Source organism: Rhinoraja longicauda, chromosome 9, assembly GCF_053455715.1.
Source record: "Rhinoraja longicauda isolate Sanriku21f chromosome 9, sRhiLon1.1, whole genome shotgun sequence".
Taxonomy (NCBI): Eukaryota; Metazoa; Chordata; class Chondrichthyes; order Rajiformes; family Arhynchobatidae; genus Rhinoraja; species Rhinoraja longicauda.
Window position 1 is genome coordinate 31125488 of NC_135961.1, and position 12353 is coordinate 31137840.

The window sequence follows — 12353 nt, forward strand, 5'->3', positions numbered from 1 at the left end:
TGGATGGCTCGGTTGTAATCGTGCATTGTCTTTCTGCTGGCTGGATAGCATGCAACATAAAGCTTTTCACTGTACCTCGGTATCCGTGACAATAAACTAAACTCAGATATAGCCTGACCCGCTGAGTCACTTCAGCACTTTGTGTTTTGATGAACATACTGAAGGCAGAATTACAACAGGTTCGTGAATTATTACACGATCAAACTAATTAAAGATACTGGCACACGTTTCTCACCTTGATAGCAACCTGCAATGGGCTGGGTTCAGCAGGAATACCTGTCACTTGGCCTTCATATACCTCACCAAAGGCTCCATGGCCAAGACCACTGCGAAATAAATCATTGTGTCAGCGCTTATTTGTCCAAATCAATAATGCAACAATTACAAAATAGAATCTGCGCTCCTCAAACAATGCTCAAGATGGCTGCAATTTTTTTCCATAGGAATGAGGCTATCAAGAGGGCAGCACAGTGGCGTAGTGGGTCAGCCGCTGCCTTACAGCGCCAGACACCCGAGTTTGATCTCGACCTCGGGTGGTGTCTGTGTGGAGTTTGCATGATCTCCCTGTGATTGCGTGGGTTTCCTCCCACATCTCAAAGACGTGCGGGTTTGCAGGTTAATTGGCCTCTTTTAGAATTCCTCTGGGTGCTCTGGTTTCCTCCCACGTCCAATAAACTTGTGGGTTTGTAGGTTAATTGGCCTCTGTAAAATTTCCCGCAGTGTGTAGAAAGTGGATGAGATAGTGGGATAACAGAAAACGTGTGAATGGGTAGATACAAAATGCTGGGGTAACTCAGGTCAGACAGCATCTCTGGAGAAAAAGAATGGGTGACGTTTGGGGTCAGAACCCTTCTTCACTCATGTGAATGGATGACGAATGGTCGACGTGGACTCGGTGGGTCAAAGGGCCTGTTTCGATGCTGTGTCTTTAAACTAAACTGCAAATAAGTGATTTAAAATTATAATTTGGAATCACATGATTGAAACATTATAAACCCTCTACATGAACAAATCAATTTCTATTTTTAAGGCATGCTTGCATTAAAATGTCACTGATTTTACAGTAAAATGAAAATATTTCATTTTGAATGGAAAGGCTTGACAGATTTGATTTGGCATTGCTTAGCTGCACATATATATATATTTATATTCCTCTGAATTCAGATATTTAATTTAAATTATTTGATTGCTCAATTCTTGGCATTAAGTTTCCAATTTGCTGCACAATTTACTTTTCTCGGTTTAGATGACTAAATGATTAAAATAATTTGTGAAGGAAGTGGTTAGAGTTGGATGTAAATGATGTTACACCTGACAAATATTATCCACACAGGAAATGTGATTATTAATTTTAATCTAATAATTTGCCTTGGATACGTCTATAAATGCTGACAAATACCAAGGCTTATAGCGGTAGAAGGTTTAAAGGGATAAAAGGTTGGAGTGGCAATGCCTTTGTCAGAGCCAGAGCAACCACAAGGTCACAGACTATGTTTCCCCCCTCCCACACTAGAATCATCATTAAACCTGTTTAAGGACCTGCACAAGGGTTCACACATACCATGGATGAGTATCCATATATTACTAAAATTCTTAAGGGATTGGACTGGCTAGATGCAAGAAAAATGTTCCCGATGTTGGGGGAGTCCAGAACCAGGGGTCACAGTTGAAGAATAATGGATAGGCCATTTAGGACTGAGATGAGAAAAAAACTTCACCCAGAGAGTTGTGAATCTGTGGAATTCTCTGTCGCAGAAGGCAGTGGAGGCCAATTCACTGGATGTTTTCAAGAGAGAGTTAGATATAGCTCTTAGGGCTAACAAAATCAAGGGATATGGGGAGAAAGCAGGAACGGGATACTGATTTTGGTTGATCAGCCATGATCATTCAAAATGGTGCTGGCTCGAAGGGCTAGATGGCCTACTCCTGCACCTATTTTCGATGTTTCTATATTTATCAGTCTTTGCAAGTCATGTGATCAACTATATGAATAAGAATAGTTTCTTGATTAGAACTGGTGTCAAGGGTTATGGGGAGACGGCAGGAAAATGGGATTAGGAGGCAGAGATCAGCCATGATTGAATGGCGGAGTAGACTCGATGGGCCGAATGGCCTAATTCTACTCCTATAACTTGTGAACTATACAGGCAGGTACTATATAGGCAACTATACAGGAACTATACAGCCTGCACAGTGGTGCAGTGGTAGCGTTGCTGCCTTACAGCGCCAGAGACAGTTTATGGAGCTGTGTGTATGGAGTTTGTACGTTCTCCCTGTGACCGTGTAGGTTTTCTCCAGGTGCCCCAATTTCCTCCCACACTCCAAAGGTGTACAGGTTTGTAAGTTAAATGGCTTTGGTAAACAAAATGGTATAATTGTCCCTAGTGTGCAGGATAGTGCTAGTGAAGTGGTCGGCGCGGATTCAGTAGCCAGTCTAAGACAGATAGTCCTGTTAGTTCTGAGTTTAAAAACACATGATATAGAGGCAGAAACAGATCATTCAGCACCAGGTTCCTGCTCTGTATTTAATAAGATCATGGCTGAGTGTAACTCATCAAATGGCCTCTGATTCATTTCTTGAGAAAAATCAGTGAGGATAATGGTAAAATTGTCAAGTTGATCTATGAAGAAGTTGACACCAGACACTGTAGATGTGGGTACCTGGAGGGAAAAAAATAACAAGCTGCTGGAGGAAAATTGATAGTGAAGTGTTCCGACCCGAAACATCACCTTTACTCCAGAGATGCCACCTGACTCCCTGAGTTACTCCAGCAAGTTGTGTCGATCTTCTGTGCCATTGAGCTATACAGCATGGAAACAGGTCTTTTAGCCCAACTTGTGCTTGCCGACCAAGTTGACATACCAGACTAGCTCCATTTGCCTGCATTTGGCCCATAGCCCTTTAAACCCTTCCTTCAGTATATACTGTATATATCTGTCCAAATGCCTTTTGAAATTCGTAATTGTATCCGCTTCCATAGCTTTCTGATGCAGCTGATTCCAGATATGGACTGCACTCTGCCATTCAATAAGGTCAAGGCTAGTTCTTTTACCAAAGATTTACTGCTTTCTGATTGAAAACAAAATAGTCCATCTTCAATTATCAACAGCCTATTTTGTGACTGTGACCTCAGCTCTAGACCTGAAACCATCAACTCAGCATCTCCCCTGTCAAGCTCCTGAGAAGTCTGTACATTTATCTCCATTTCAATGAGATAACCTCTCATACCTCTGCACTCAAGAGATTCAAGAAGTTGCTCACGCAACAAACCTGCCGGAATCAATCTTGTGAACCTTTGCTGCATTCCCTCAACTGTAAGGATAGCCTTTGTTGTAAGTGTTTGCTGTTTTCAACAAAGGATGTTCTTTTGGGAGCTCTCCCTTTGCTTTATGCCATTGTAAGCAGCAACAATAAAGTGTCTGCACACTCAACAGTTAAGGGCAAACATCATATTCTTGTAAATTAGTGCAGAATGGGCAGGATTAATGATCAGATTTGCTCTGATTAAAAGGATGAGAATATAACTCGGAGACTCCCAGTTAACAAAATGAAGAGATAGACTCTATAGAATATTGTGTTCAGTTCTGGGCAACATGTCACAGGAAAGAAGTTGTCAAGCTGGAAAGGGTGCGGAGATTTGCGAGGATGTTGCCAGGACTCAGGGGAGTGAGCAATATGGAGAAGTTGAGCAGGCTGGGACTATTCCTTGGAGCACAGGAGGATGAGGGGTAAACTTATTAGGGTACACAAGATCATGAGAGAAATAGTTTGGGTAAACACACAGTCTCTTACCCAGAGTAGAGGAATTGAGAACTGGAGGACATACTGCAGGTTTAAGGTGAGGGGGGAAAGATTTCCGAATGTGCCGAATGCAGGTAGGTGGGGTTAGTGTTAATTGGACATGTTGGTCAGTGTGGGCAAGTTGTGCCAAAGGGCCTGTTTCCACGCAGTATGACTATGACTCGATGATTCTATCTACTGGGATCTAGGTTTCAGAATCAAGTAGGATATAATCAGAAGATGATTAGATAATTAAATGTTAAGATAATAACATAAGATGCATTTAATTGATTTAACCTTCATCCTCTCATCACTTGCCAGCTCCCATGAACTGATCCCATTCCCTTGCTATTTATCCATTTGTCTGTTTTTTGTTATTCATCTATTATGAATATTAATCGGCTTTGCTTTTTCCGAGTTGTTATGAATATGAGATTCATTCCTGTTTTTGATGCTAAAATGGCCCGAATATCTCCTGTGTGAAACAAAAGTATTAAGTTGGCCATTTTACTCTTCCAATTAACTTTTTCCCATGGTGGAATGGTCCTGACCTACCATCTACTCATTGGATACCCTCGGACTATCTTTAATTGGGCTTTACTAGACTTCACCTTGCACTGAACGTTATTCTGCTTTATATTGTACCTATACACTGTGGACACCGAAGATAGACACAAAATGCTGGAGTAACTCAGCGGGACATGCAGCATCTCTGGATAGAAGGAATGGGTGATGTTTCGGGTTGAGACTCTTCTTCAGACTGAGAGTCAGAGGAGAGGGAGACACAGAGATAAGGAACGGTAAGTTGTGAAAACATGACATCAAAGGGGTTGTGGGTCAAGGAAAATGTGGAATAGATCATTGATAGCTCGGAGAAGGTGACAACGAAGCAAACAGAAATAAAATTGAATCGGGGGGACTGTCGAAGAACTAGGAGGAGGGAGGGATGGAGAGAGAGGGAAAGCATGGGTTTACTTGAAGTTAGAGGTCAATATTCATACCGTTGGGGTGTAAGCTACCTAAGCAACTAAACTAAACTAAACTAAACTAAATTAAACTAAATGATATAATGCTCAGTATTTATTCTTTCCTGCAGGAAAATATGGTGGCCCATGCTCATATTAGCTTTCCATCTGATCCTCCCAGCCAACAATGGGCCTGGACAGAGTGCATGTGAAGAGGATGTTTCCACTAGTGGGAGAGTCTAGGGCCATATGTTGAGATTAAAAGGAGGAACCTTTAGAAAGGTGATGAGGAATTTCGTTAGTCAGAGGGTAGTGAATCTGTGGAATTCATTGCCACAGAGGCTGTGGAGGCCGCCAATGGATATTTTTAAGGTGGAGATTGACAGATTCACAATTATTATGGGTATCATGGTTTATGGGGAGAAGGCAGGAAAAAAGGGTTAGAGAGAATGGTAGACCAGCTGTGATAGAATGTCGGAGTGGACATGATGGGCCAAATGGTCTAATTCTGCTCCAATAACATGAACATGATGGGCTCCACCCTTCCTTGGTCATCTTTTGCCGGCCCTGATTTGTTTTGGCCTTTTCCTACTTCCAGTTCCCTCCCCACTACTTTCAATCTGAAGAAGGGTCCCAACCCGAAATGTCTCCCATCCTTTTTCTCCAGAGGTACTGCCTGACCTGTTGAGTTACTCTGACACTTTGTGTCTATCTTCACTATAAACCAGCATCTGCATTTCCTTCTCACACATACAACAATTTGGTTACGCAGTTTTTTTTTTGTTCTACAGGAACCAAAGCATCAGGTAAATCTCTGGATGCTGCTTTTTATTTCCTTCCACTCTTCAGTCAATGCCATGAAAATAACATATTTTATGGCATCCAATCATCCTTTCACTCACCGTATGAGGAGTATGTTTTTCCGAGGAACCTCTTTGAGATCGCTGATGGAGGTTGTCTTCCCAGCGAAGCAGTAGTTGGGGTTGTAGTCGGTCATTATGGTGGAAGTTCGCAGCTTGCTGAGCTTGTAATCGGGACTCTGCAGTTCCATCTGCATGGCTTGCAGCTCTTGATGTTTGAGCCGATACACTGCCGGAAATATTTTGAATAGCATATTAATGGCCAGCTATCACATGTATGGAAGGAAGCGTCAGCTATTATGAAGCTAACAGGTATCTCACTCAAGTCAAGTCGCGTTTATTGTTATTTATTGTTAGGACGGCACAGTGGCTCAGTGGTAGAGTTGCTGCCTTACAGCGCCAGAGACCCGGGTTTGATCCTGACTACGAGTGCTGTCTATAAGGAGTTTGCATGTTCTCCCTGTGTTTTCTCCGGGATCTCCGGTTTCCTCCCACACACCAAAGACGCACAGGTTTGTAAGTTAATTGGCTTCTGTAAAACTTCACTTTAATGCATTGGGAGTGGATGCGGAAGTGGAATATTGTAGAAATAGTATGAAGGGGATATAAATGGTTGGCCTGGACTCAGCAGTGAAGGGCTTGTTTCCATGCTATTTGTTTAAACTGTACTAAACTAGTGCAAGTGGTCCGTAGTGTTCTGTTACCATGGTTGGATTAGGGTTTTAGCTTAGTTTAGAGATACAGCATGGAAACAGGCCCATCAGCCCATCGAGTCCATGCTGACCATTGATTACCGTTCACACTACTTCTATGCAATCACATTTTCACATCCACTCCTTATACACTAAGGACTATTTACATAGGCCAATTAACCTGAAGACCCATGTATCTTTGGGATGTAGGAGGAACCTAGAGCACCTGGAGGAATCCCACTTAAAGAGGTTAGATACAAAATGCTGGAGTAATTCAGCGGGTCAGGCAGCATCTCTGGAGAAAAGGAATAGGTGAAGTTTTGGGTCAAGACCCTACTTCAGACTGGGCTCAGTCTGAAGAAGGGTCTCGACCCGAAACATCATCCTTTTCCCTTTCCCCAGAGATGCTGCCTGACCCACTGAGTTACTCCAGCTTTTTGTGTCTATCTTCAGTTTAAACCAGCATCTGCAGTTGCTTCATACCACTTAAAGAGGTGTGGTTTAGTTAGTAACAGAAAAAAACATTAGGGTCGCAAGAACTGTATAGAGAGCATGTTGTAGGTAGGAACTGCAGATGCTGGTTTAAACCAAAGATAGACGTGTCGAGACCCTTTCAGGAACCCTTCAGGGTCTCGACTCGGAACATCACCCATTCTTTCTATCCAAAGATGCTGCCTGTCCTGCTGAGTTACTCCAGCATTTTGTGCCTATCTTCGGTACAGAGAGCAGTCAGCTTCCCCAGTGTATCAGTCAAGGATCTAATCCAAATGTTAGGTACAGGGTTGAGATTATCTCCCCAGTTGCCAATAAGTCCTCCAGAAATACATCTGATGCCACTGCACTCTCACCACGTTCCCTCAAGATAGGCTATTTGGATTCTAACTGGGACTTATATTTAGGATTGGATTTGGAGTCGCTGAATGTAGTGGATGAGGAAAAGGGATCCTTCTGTATTTCAACACCAACGAGTTTAGTTTAGTTCAGTTTAGAGATACAGCGTGGAAAAAGGCCCTTCAGCCCACCAAGTCCATGCCAACTATTGATCACCCACACACTAGTTCTATGTTATCCCACTTATCCTACACACGAGGGGGCAATTTACAGAAGCCAATTAACCTACAAATCTGCAAGTCGTTGGGATCTGGGAAGAAACCGGAGCACACGGAGAAAACCCACGTGGTCACAGGGAGAAGGTACAAACTCTGTACAGACAGCACTTGTAGTCAGGATCGAACCATGGTCTCTGGCGTACTGAGGCAGTAATTGTACCGCTGCGTCACTGTGCAGCCCTATGGTCCAAAGATCACTGTGCAGCCCTATGGTCCAAAGACCACATTCAAAACATCACTGAAGTCTCACCTATTCAGCACTGCCTTCAACCACTGACCGTCACCTCACCTTTTGTCTCCTTTTTCTGTTCGTTTAATTATTTATCTATTTATTTTCTTCTCTATGTTCTAGTAATCCCTGTAAAGCGTCTTTGAGTGTTTGAAAAGCGCTATATAAATGTAATGCATTATTATTATTATTATTAAAGATCCTACTCACCGATCATGATTCCCGAGAAGGCCAGCAGCAAAGCTGCTACCACGATAGACAACACCACCGACAGCACGAGGGAAAACGGCAGGTGGCCATCCGGGACAACTGATCGAGAAGAAAGAGTCCAAGAAAACAATTGTCAAAGTGAGAAATCATTTCATTTGTAATTTTGTTCATTTTCATCCCCAATTTATGTCCGAACTCTGATTTGGCCTCCATCTACCACCAGTGAATGGCCTGAGTTATTCATTAACATCTCAAATATTTCTCAGCCACATAGGCACAAAGTGCTGGAGTCTTATGTCCTCATATATCATCAGTCTGAAGAAGAGTCCCAACCCGAAACATCACCCATCCTTTTTCTCCAGAGATGCTGCCTGACCCGTTGAGTTACTCCAGCACTTTCTGTCTATCTTTGGTATCAACCAGCATCTGCAGTTCTTTGTTGCAACATAATATATTTGGAGTGGTCTTAGCAGGGCAGTATACACCGATCAGCCAAAACATTATGACCACTGACAGGTGAAGTGAATAACTTTGGTTATCTTGTTACAATGACACCTGTCAAGGGGTGGGATATATTAGGCAGCAAAGTGAACAGTCAGTTCTTGAAGTTGATGTGTTGGATGCAGGGGAAATGGACAGCAGTAAAGACCTGAGCGACTTTGACAAGGGCCAAATTGTTATAGCCAGACGACTGGGTCAGAGCATCTCTGAAACGGCAAGGCTTGTGGGGTGCTCCCGGTCAGCAGTGGTGAGTACCTTCCGACAGTGGTCCGAGGAGGGACAAATCACAAACCAGTGACAGGGTGTTGGGCGCCCAAGGTTCATTGATGCGCGAAGGCAACGAAGGCTATCCCGTCTGGTCCGAGCCAACTGTGGGAAGACGACAAGCCGGTAGAGGGAGTGTGATGCTCTGGGCAATGTTCTGCTGGGAAATCCTGGGTCCGGCCATTCATGTGGACGTCAATTTGACACGTGTCACCTACCTAAACATCATTGCAGACCAGGTACACCCCTTCATGGCAATAGTATTCCCTGATGGCGGTGGCCTCTTTCAGCAGGATAATGCGCCCTGCCACACTGCACACATTGTTCGGAATGGTTTGAGGAACATGATGAAGTGTTCACGGTGTTGCCCTAGCCTCCAAATTCTCCAGATCTCAATCCGATTGAGCATCTGTTGAATGTTCTGCATCGACAAGTCCGATCCATGGTGGTTCCACCTCACAACATACAGAACTTGAAGGAACTGCTGCTAATGTTTTGGTGCCAGATACTACAGGACACCTTCAGGGGTCTTGTAGATTCCATGCCTCGGCGGGTCGGCACTGTTTTGGCGGCACATGGAGGACCAACAGCATATTAGGCAGGTGGTCATAATGTTTCGGTGTATATTTGTGATAAGATGTCTTTATCGCTGTGCTCAAATTCTCTTGTAAAAGGTCCAAATTTCTAATTGCTTATCGTTAATTTTCATTGACTTACATTGATTTTCTTTTAATTGATTTCATTCATGGACGTCCCTCTGAACAGAAACTGCCTTCATTCTCTCAACATTTAAAAAATACTCCACGTTCCTAGTTTTCTTCGACCAAAATGGATAACCACTCAATTTCCCATGATATATTCCGTCAGCCATTCCCTTCACTTTGCCTGTCACTATTCTTCTGATTCCTTGCTGCATCTTCCTCACAGCCCACTCTGCCATCCAGCTTTGCATCACGAGCAAATGTAGATACATTACACTTGGTTCCACCCCGATACAGATTGTGGACAGTTGGGGCCCCAGCACTGATCACTGCGACACCCCCACTAATCATCGTTTCCAATGTGGAAATTACTTCTTTATTTCTACCCTTTGTCATCTGTCCACAGACCCACCCGCAATGCAGGCCAATATATTAACCCTGTTTTTCTAACTCTGGTTGATAACCTCACATGGCATGGAATTGTAAATCTTCTGAAAGTCTAAACACATCACATCTATTGGTTCCCCCTTATCTATCCTTCCGGTTACAATCTCAAAACAACTCCAATACGTTTTCTGTTTTTATTTCAGATTTCCAGTAATCCACAGCATTAAGCTTTTGTCTACACCAGCGTTCAAAGTTATGCCACAGAATAAGTGTTAAAATTTGAATAATACATCTCTTCCAGAAAATTAATTTATCTGCCTTTGGCTCTGCTGCCATTAAATATATGTTACTTAAAATAAATTCAATGGGGGGTTCGAAAAACAAGTCAAAACTGATACTCACAAATGCAGGTAACACTGTCGGAAGCCAGAATCTTTCCTGGTTCACACAGGCAAACAAGCTCTTCTTTGATATGGTCAAATATACAGTCATTATGTTCACAGTGACTGCAATTTAAATGCAGCATAATTTCAACTTCCCCGTGGCTTTCTGTCACTGTGAGGAGAAAAAGAAATATGCACATAATAGAAATAAAGTGCGCGGGTGAAAGATGGAAACAAGGAGATGGAGACGGCGCAGGTTAGCGAGCTGCGACAGAAAGGAATAGAATCCGAAAGAGACCGACCGAGGCAGAGAACGTGAGAGGTAACAAGAGGCAAAGAAAGAGAAGACAATAAATAACAGGATTAGGTCAGGTAGACGCACAGAATCTTTTGTCCAGTGTGCGGGAATCGAGAACCAAGGACAGACTGTAGGTTTTAAGGTGATTGGAAAAGATTTAATGGGAACCTGAATGGTAACATTTTTACACAAAGGGTGGTGGGCGTTGGAACAAGCTGCCTGAGGAGGTAGTTGAGGCAGGTACTATCGCAACGTTTAAGAACCATTTAGGCAGGTACACGGATAGGGTAGGTTTTGAGGGATATGGGTCAAACGCAGGCAGGTGGGACTAGTGTAGATGGGGCATGTTGGTAGGACTGGGCAGGTTGGGCCGAAGGGCCTGTTTCCATGCTGCATGACTCTAATAAGCAGATTGAGACAGGGACGACAGTCCTCACTGGAAATAAATAACGTGAGCTTAATAGCATTTTTACTACAGAGAAAAAATCTAAATTAAACTGAAGCAGATTTTGGTTTTCACCATCTGGACGGCAATCTAGTGAAGCAAATGGCTTGCTCAATAGAGTCCATTCTATTTATTTATTATGACACATTTAAAGTTATGTGTGAGTGAAACTCATTGCACCTGGCGCATCTGATAATGACCTTGGAATTTCAGCTTAATTTCCTTTGGAATGGGTGAATGGAGGTGTCAAAACAGAACCGAGCAAAATCTTTCATCCATTGTGCCTTCCAACTGGTTACATAAATTCATCTGTTCTAGGAGCAGAATTAGGCCATTCGGCCCATCAAGTCTACTCCACCATTTAATCATGGCTGATCTATCTTTCCCTCTCAACCCCGTTCTCCTGCCTCCACCCCATAACCCCTAACACCCGTACTAATCAAAAATCTGTCAATCTCAGCCTTAAAACACCCAATTACTTGGCCTCCACAAACTTCTGTGGCAATGAATTCCACAGATTCGGCACCCTCTGACTAAAGAAATTCCTTGTCCTTTCCTTTCTAAAGGTATGTTCTTTTATTCTAAAGGCGATGGCCTCTGGTCCTAGACTCTCCCAGTAGTGGAAATATCCGCTATATCCATGCCTTTCACTGTTTGGTAAATTTCAATGAGGTCCCCCCTCATCCTTCTAAACTCCAGCGAGTACAGGCCCAGTGCCTTCAAATGCTCATCAAATGTTTACCCAATAATTCCTTGGTTAATAACATTCCTTCTTACAAAGCAGCTTGTCCAGAGTTTACACATACCTGCCAGTGCTGGCGTGTACATTTCACCAAGTGGACTAATGTAAGATACACCACAGCCACCATCTTTCTCCGGATTATTACTCTCAGTCGCATTTCCCCCTGTCATTAACAAAACATAATTCAGTACCATTCATCATCCTCTTATGGTGTCGAAGAAATATCGAGTTACACAGCACTGAAATTTTTAAAACACATCTACTTAAATCTGTTGGACTTAAGAAATAAGATATTAAAACATAGACCAGTAGCCACAGAAACGGGCCCAGCAACCCACAATGTTAGCGCCAAACATAATGCTAAGTTATTATTAAGTGCAGTAACTGTTAAGTGAGGGCAGCACAGTGGCACAACTGGTAGAGCTGCTGCCTCACAGCGCCAGTGACCCGGGTTCGATCCCGACTTCGGGTGCTGTCTGTGCGGCGTTTGCGCGTCCCCCACTGTGATCGTGTGGATTTCCTCTGGGTGCTCCGGGTTCCTCCCCCGCCCTTCAGTCTGAAATTGTACACTGGCCTTCAAGGCAAGAGGATGTGAGTACGAAGATCACAGTGAACTTCGACAATTATATAGGACCTTGGTGAGCCAACATCTGAAGACACACCAGCCAGTTTCCCGCGTTGATGTGTCTGCCAGGTGAGAAGATGAAACAATGGCCATGAAAGCAATGGCCACACCAACGCCACTACTTCCTTGGAAGGCTTCGGAAGTTCGGCCAGTCCCCAACA

At 43.4% G+C, this 12353-nt stretch overlaps 1 protein-coding gene across 2 annotated transcripts in view; it reads right to left on the reverse strand.

Moving 5' to 3' along the window:
- The window catches only part of LOC144596574 (ALK tyrosine kinase receptor-like), an 887900-nt gene that overhangs the window by 41920 nt on the left and 833627 nt on the right, over positions 1–12353 (reverse strand). For both annotated transcript variants that reach the window (XM_078405054.1, XM_078405053.1), the window contains exons 18-22: positions 11632–11730; positions 10102–10254; positions 7847–7945; positions 5649–5835; positions 236–326 (exon numbers count right to left, since the gene is read on the reverse strand). In XM_078405054.1, the coding sequence (XP_078261180.1) occupies positions 236–326; positions 5649–5835; positions 7847–7945; positions 10102–10254; positions 11632–11730 (629 nt within the window). The remainder of the gene's footprint in view (positions 1–235; positions 327–5648; positions 5836–7846; positions 7946–10101; positions 10255–11631; positions 11731–12353) is intronic.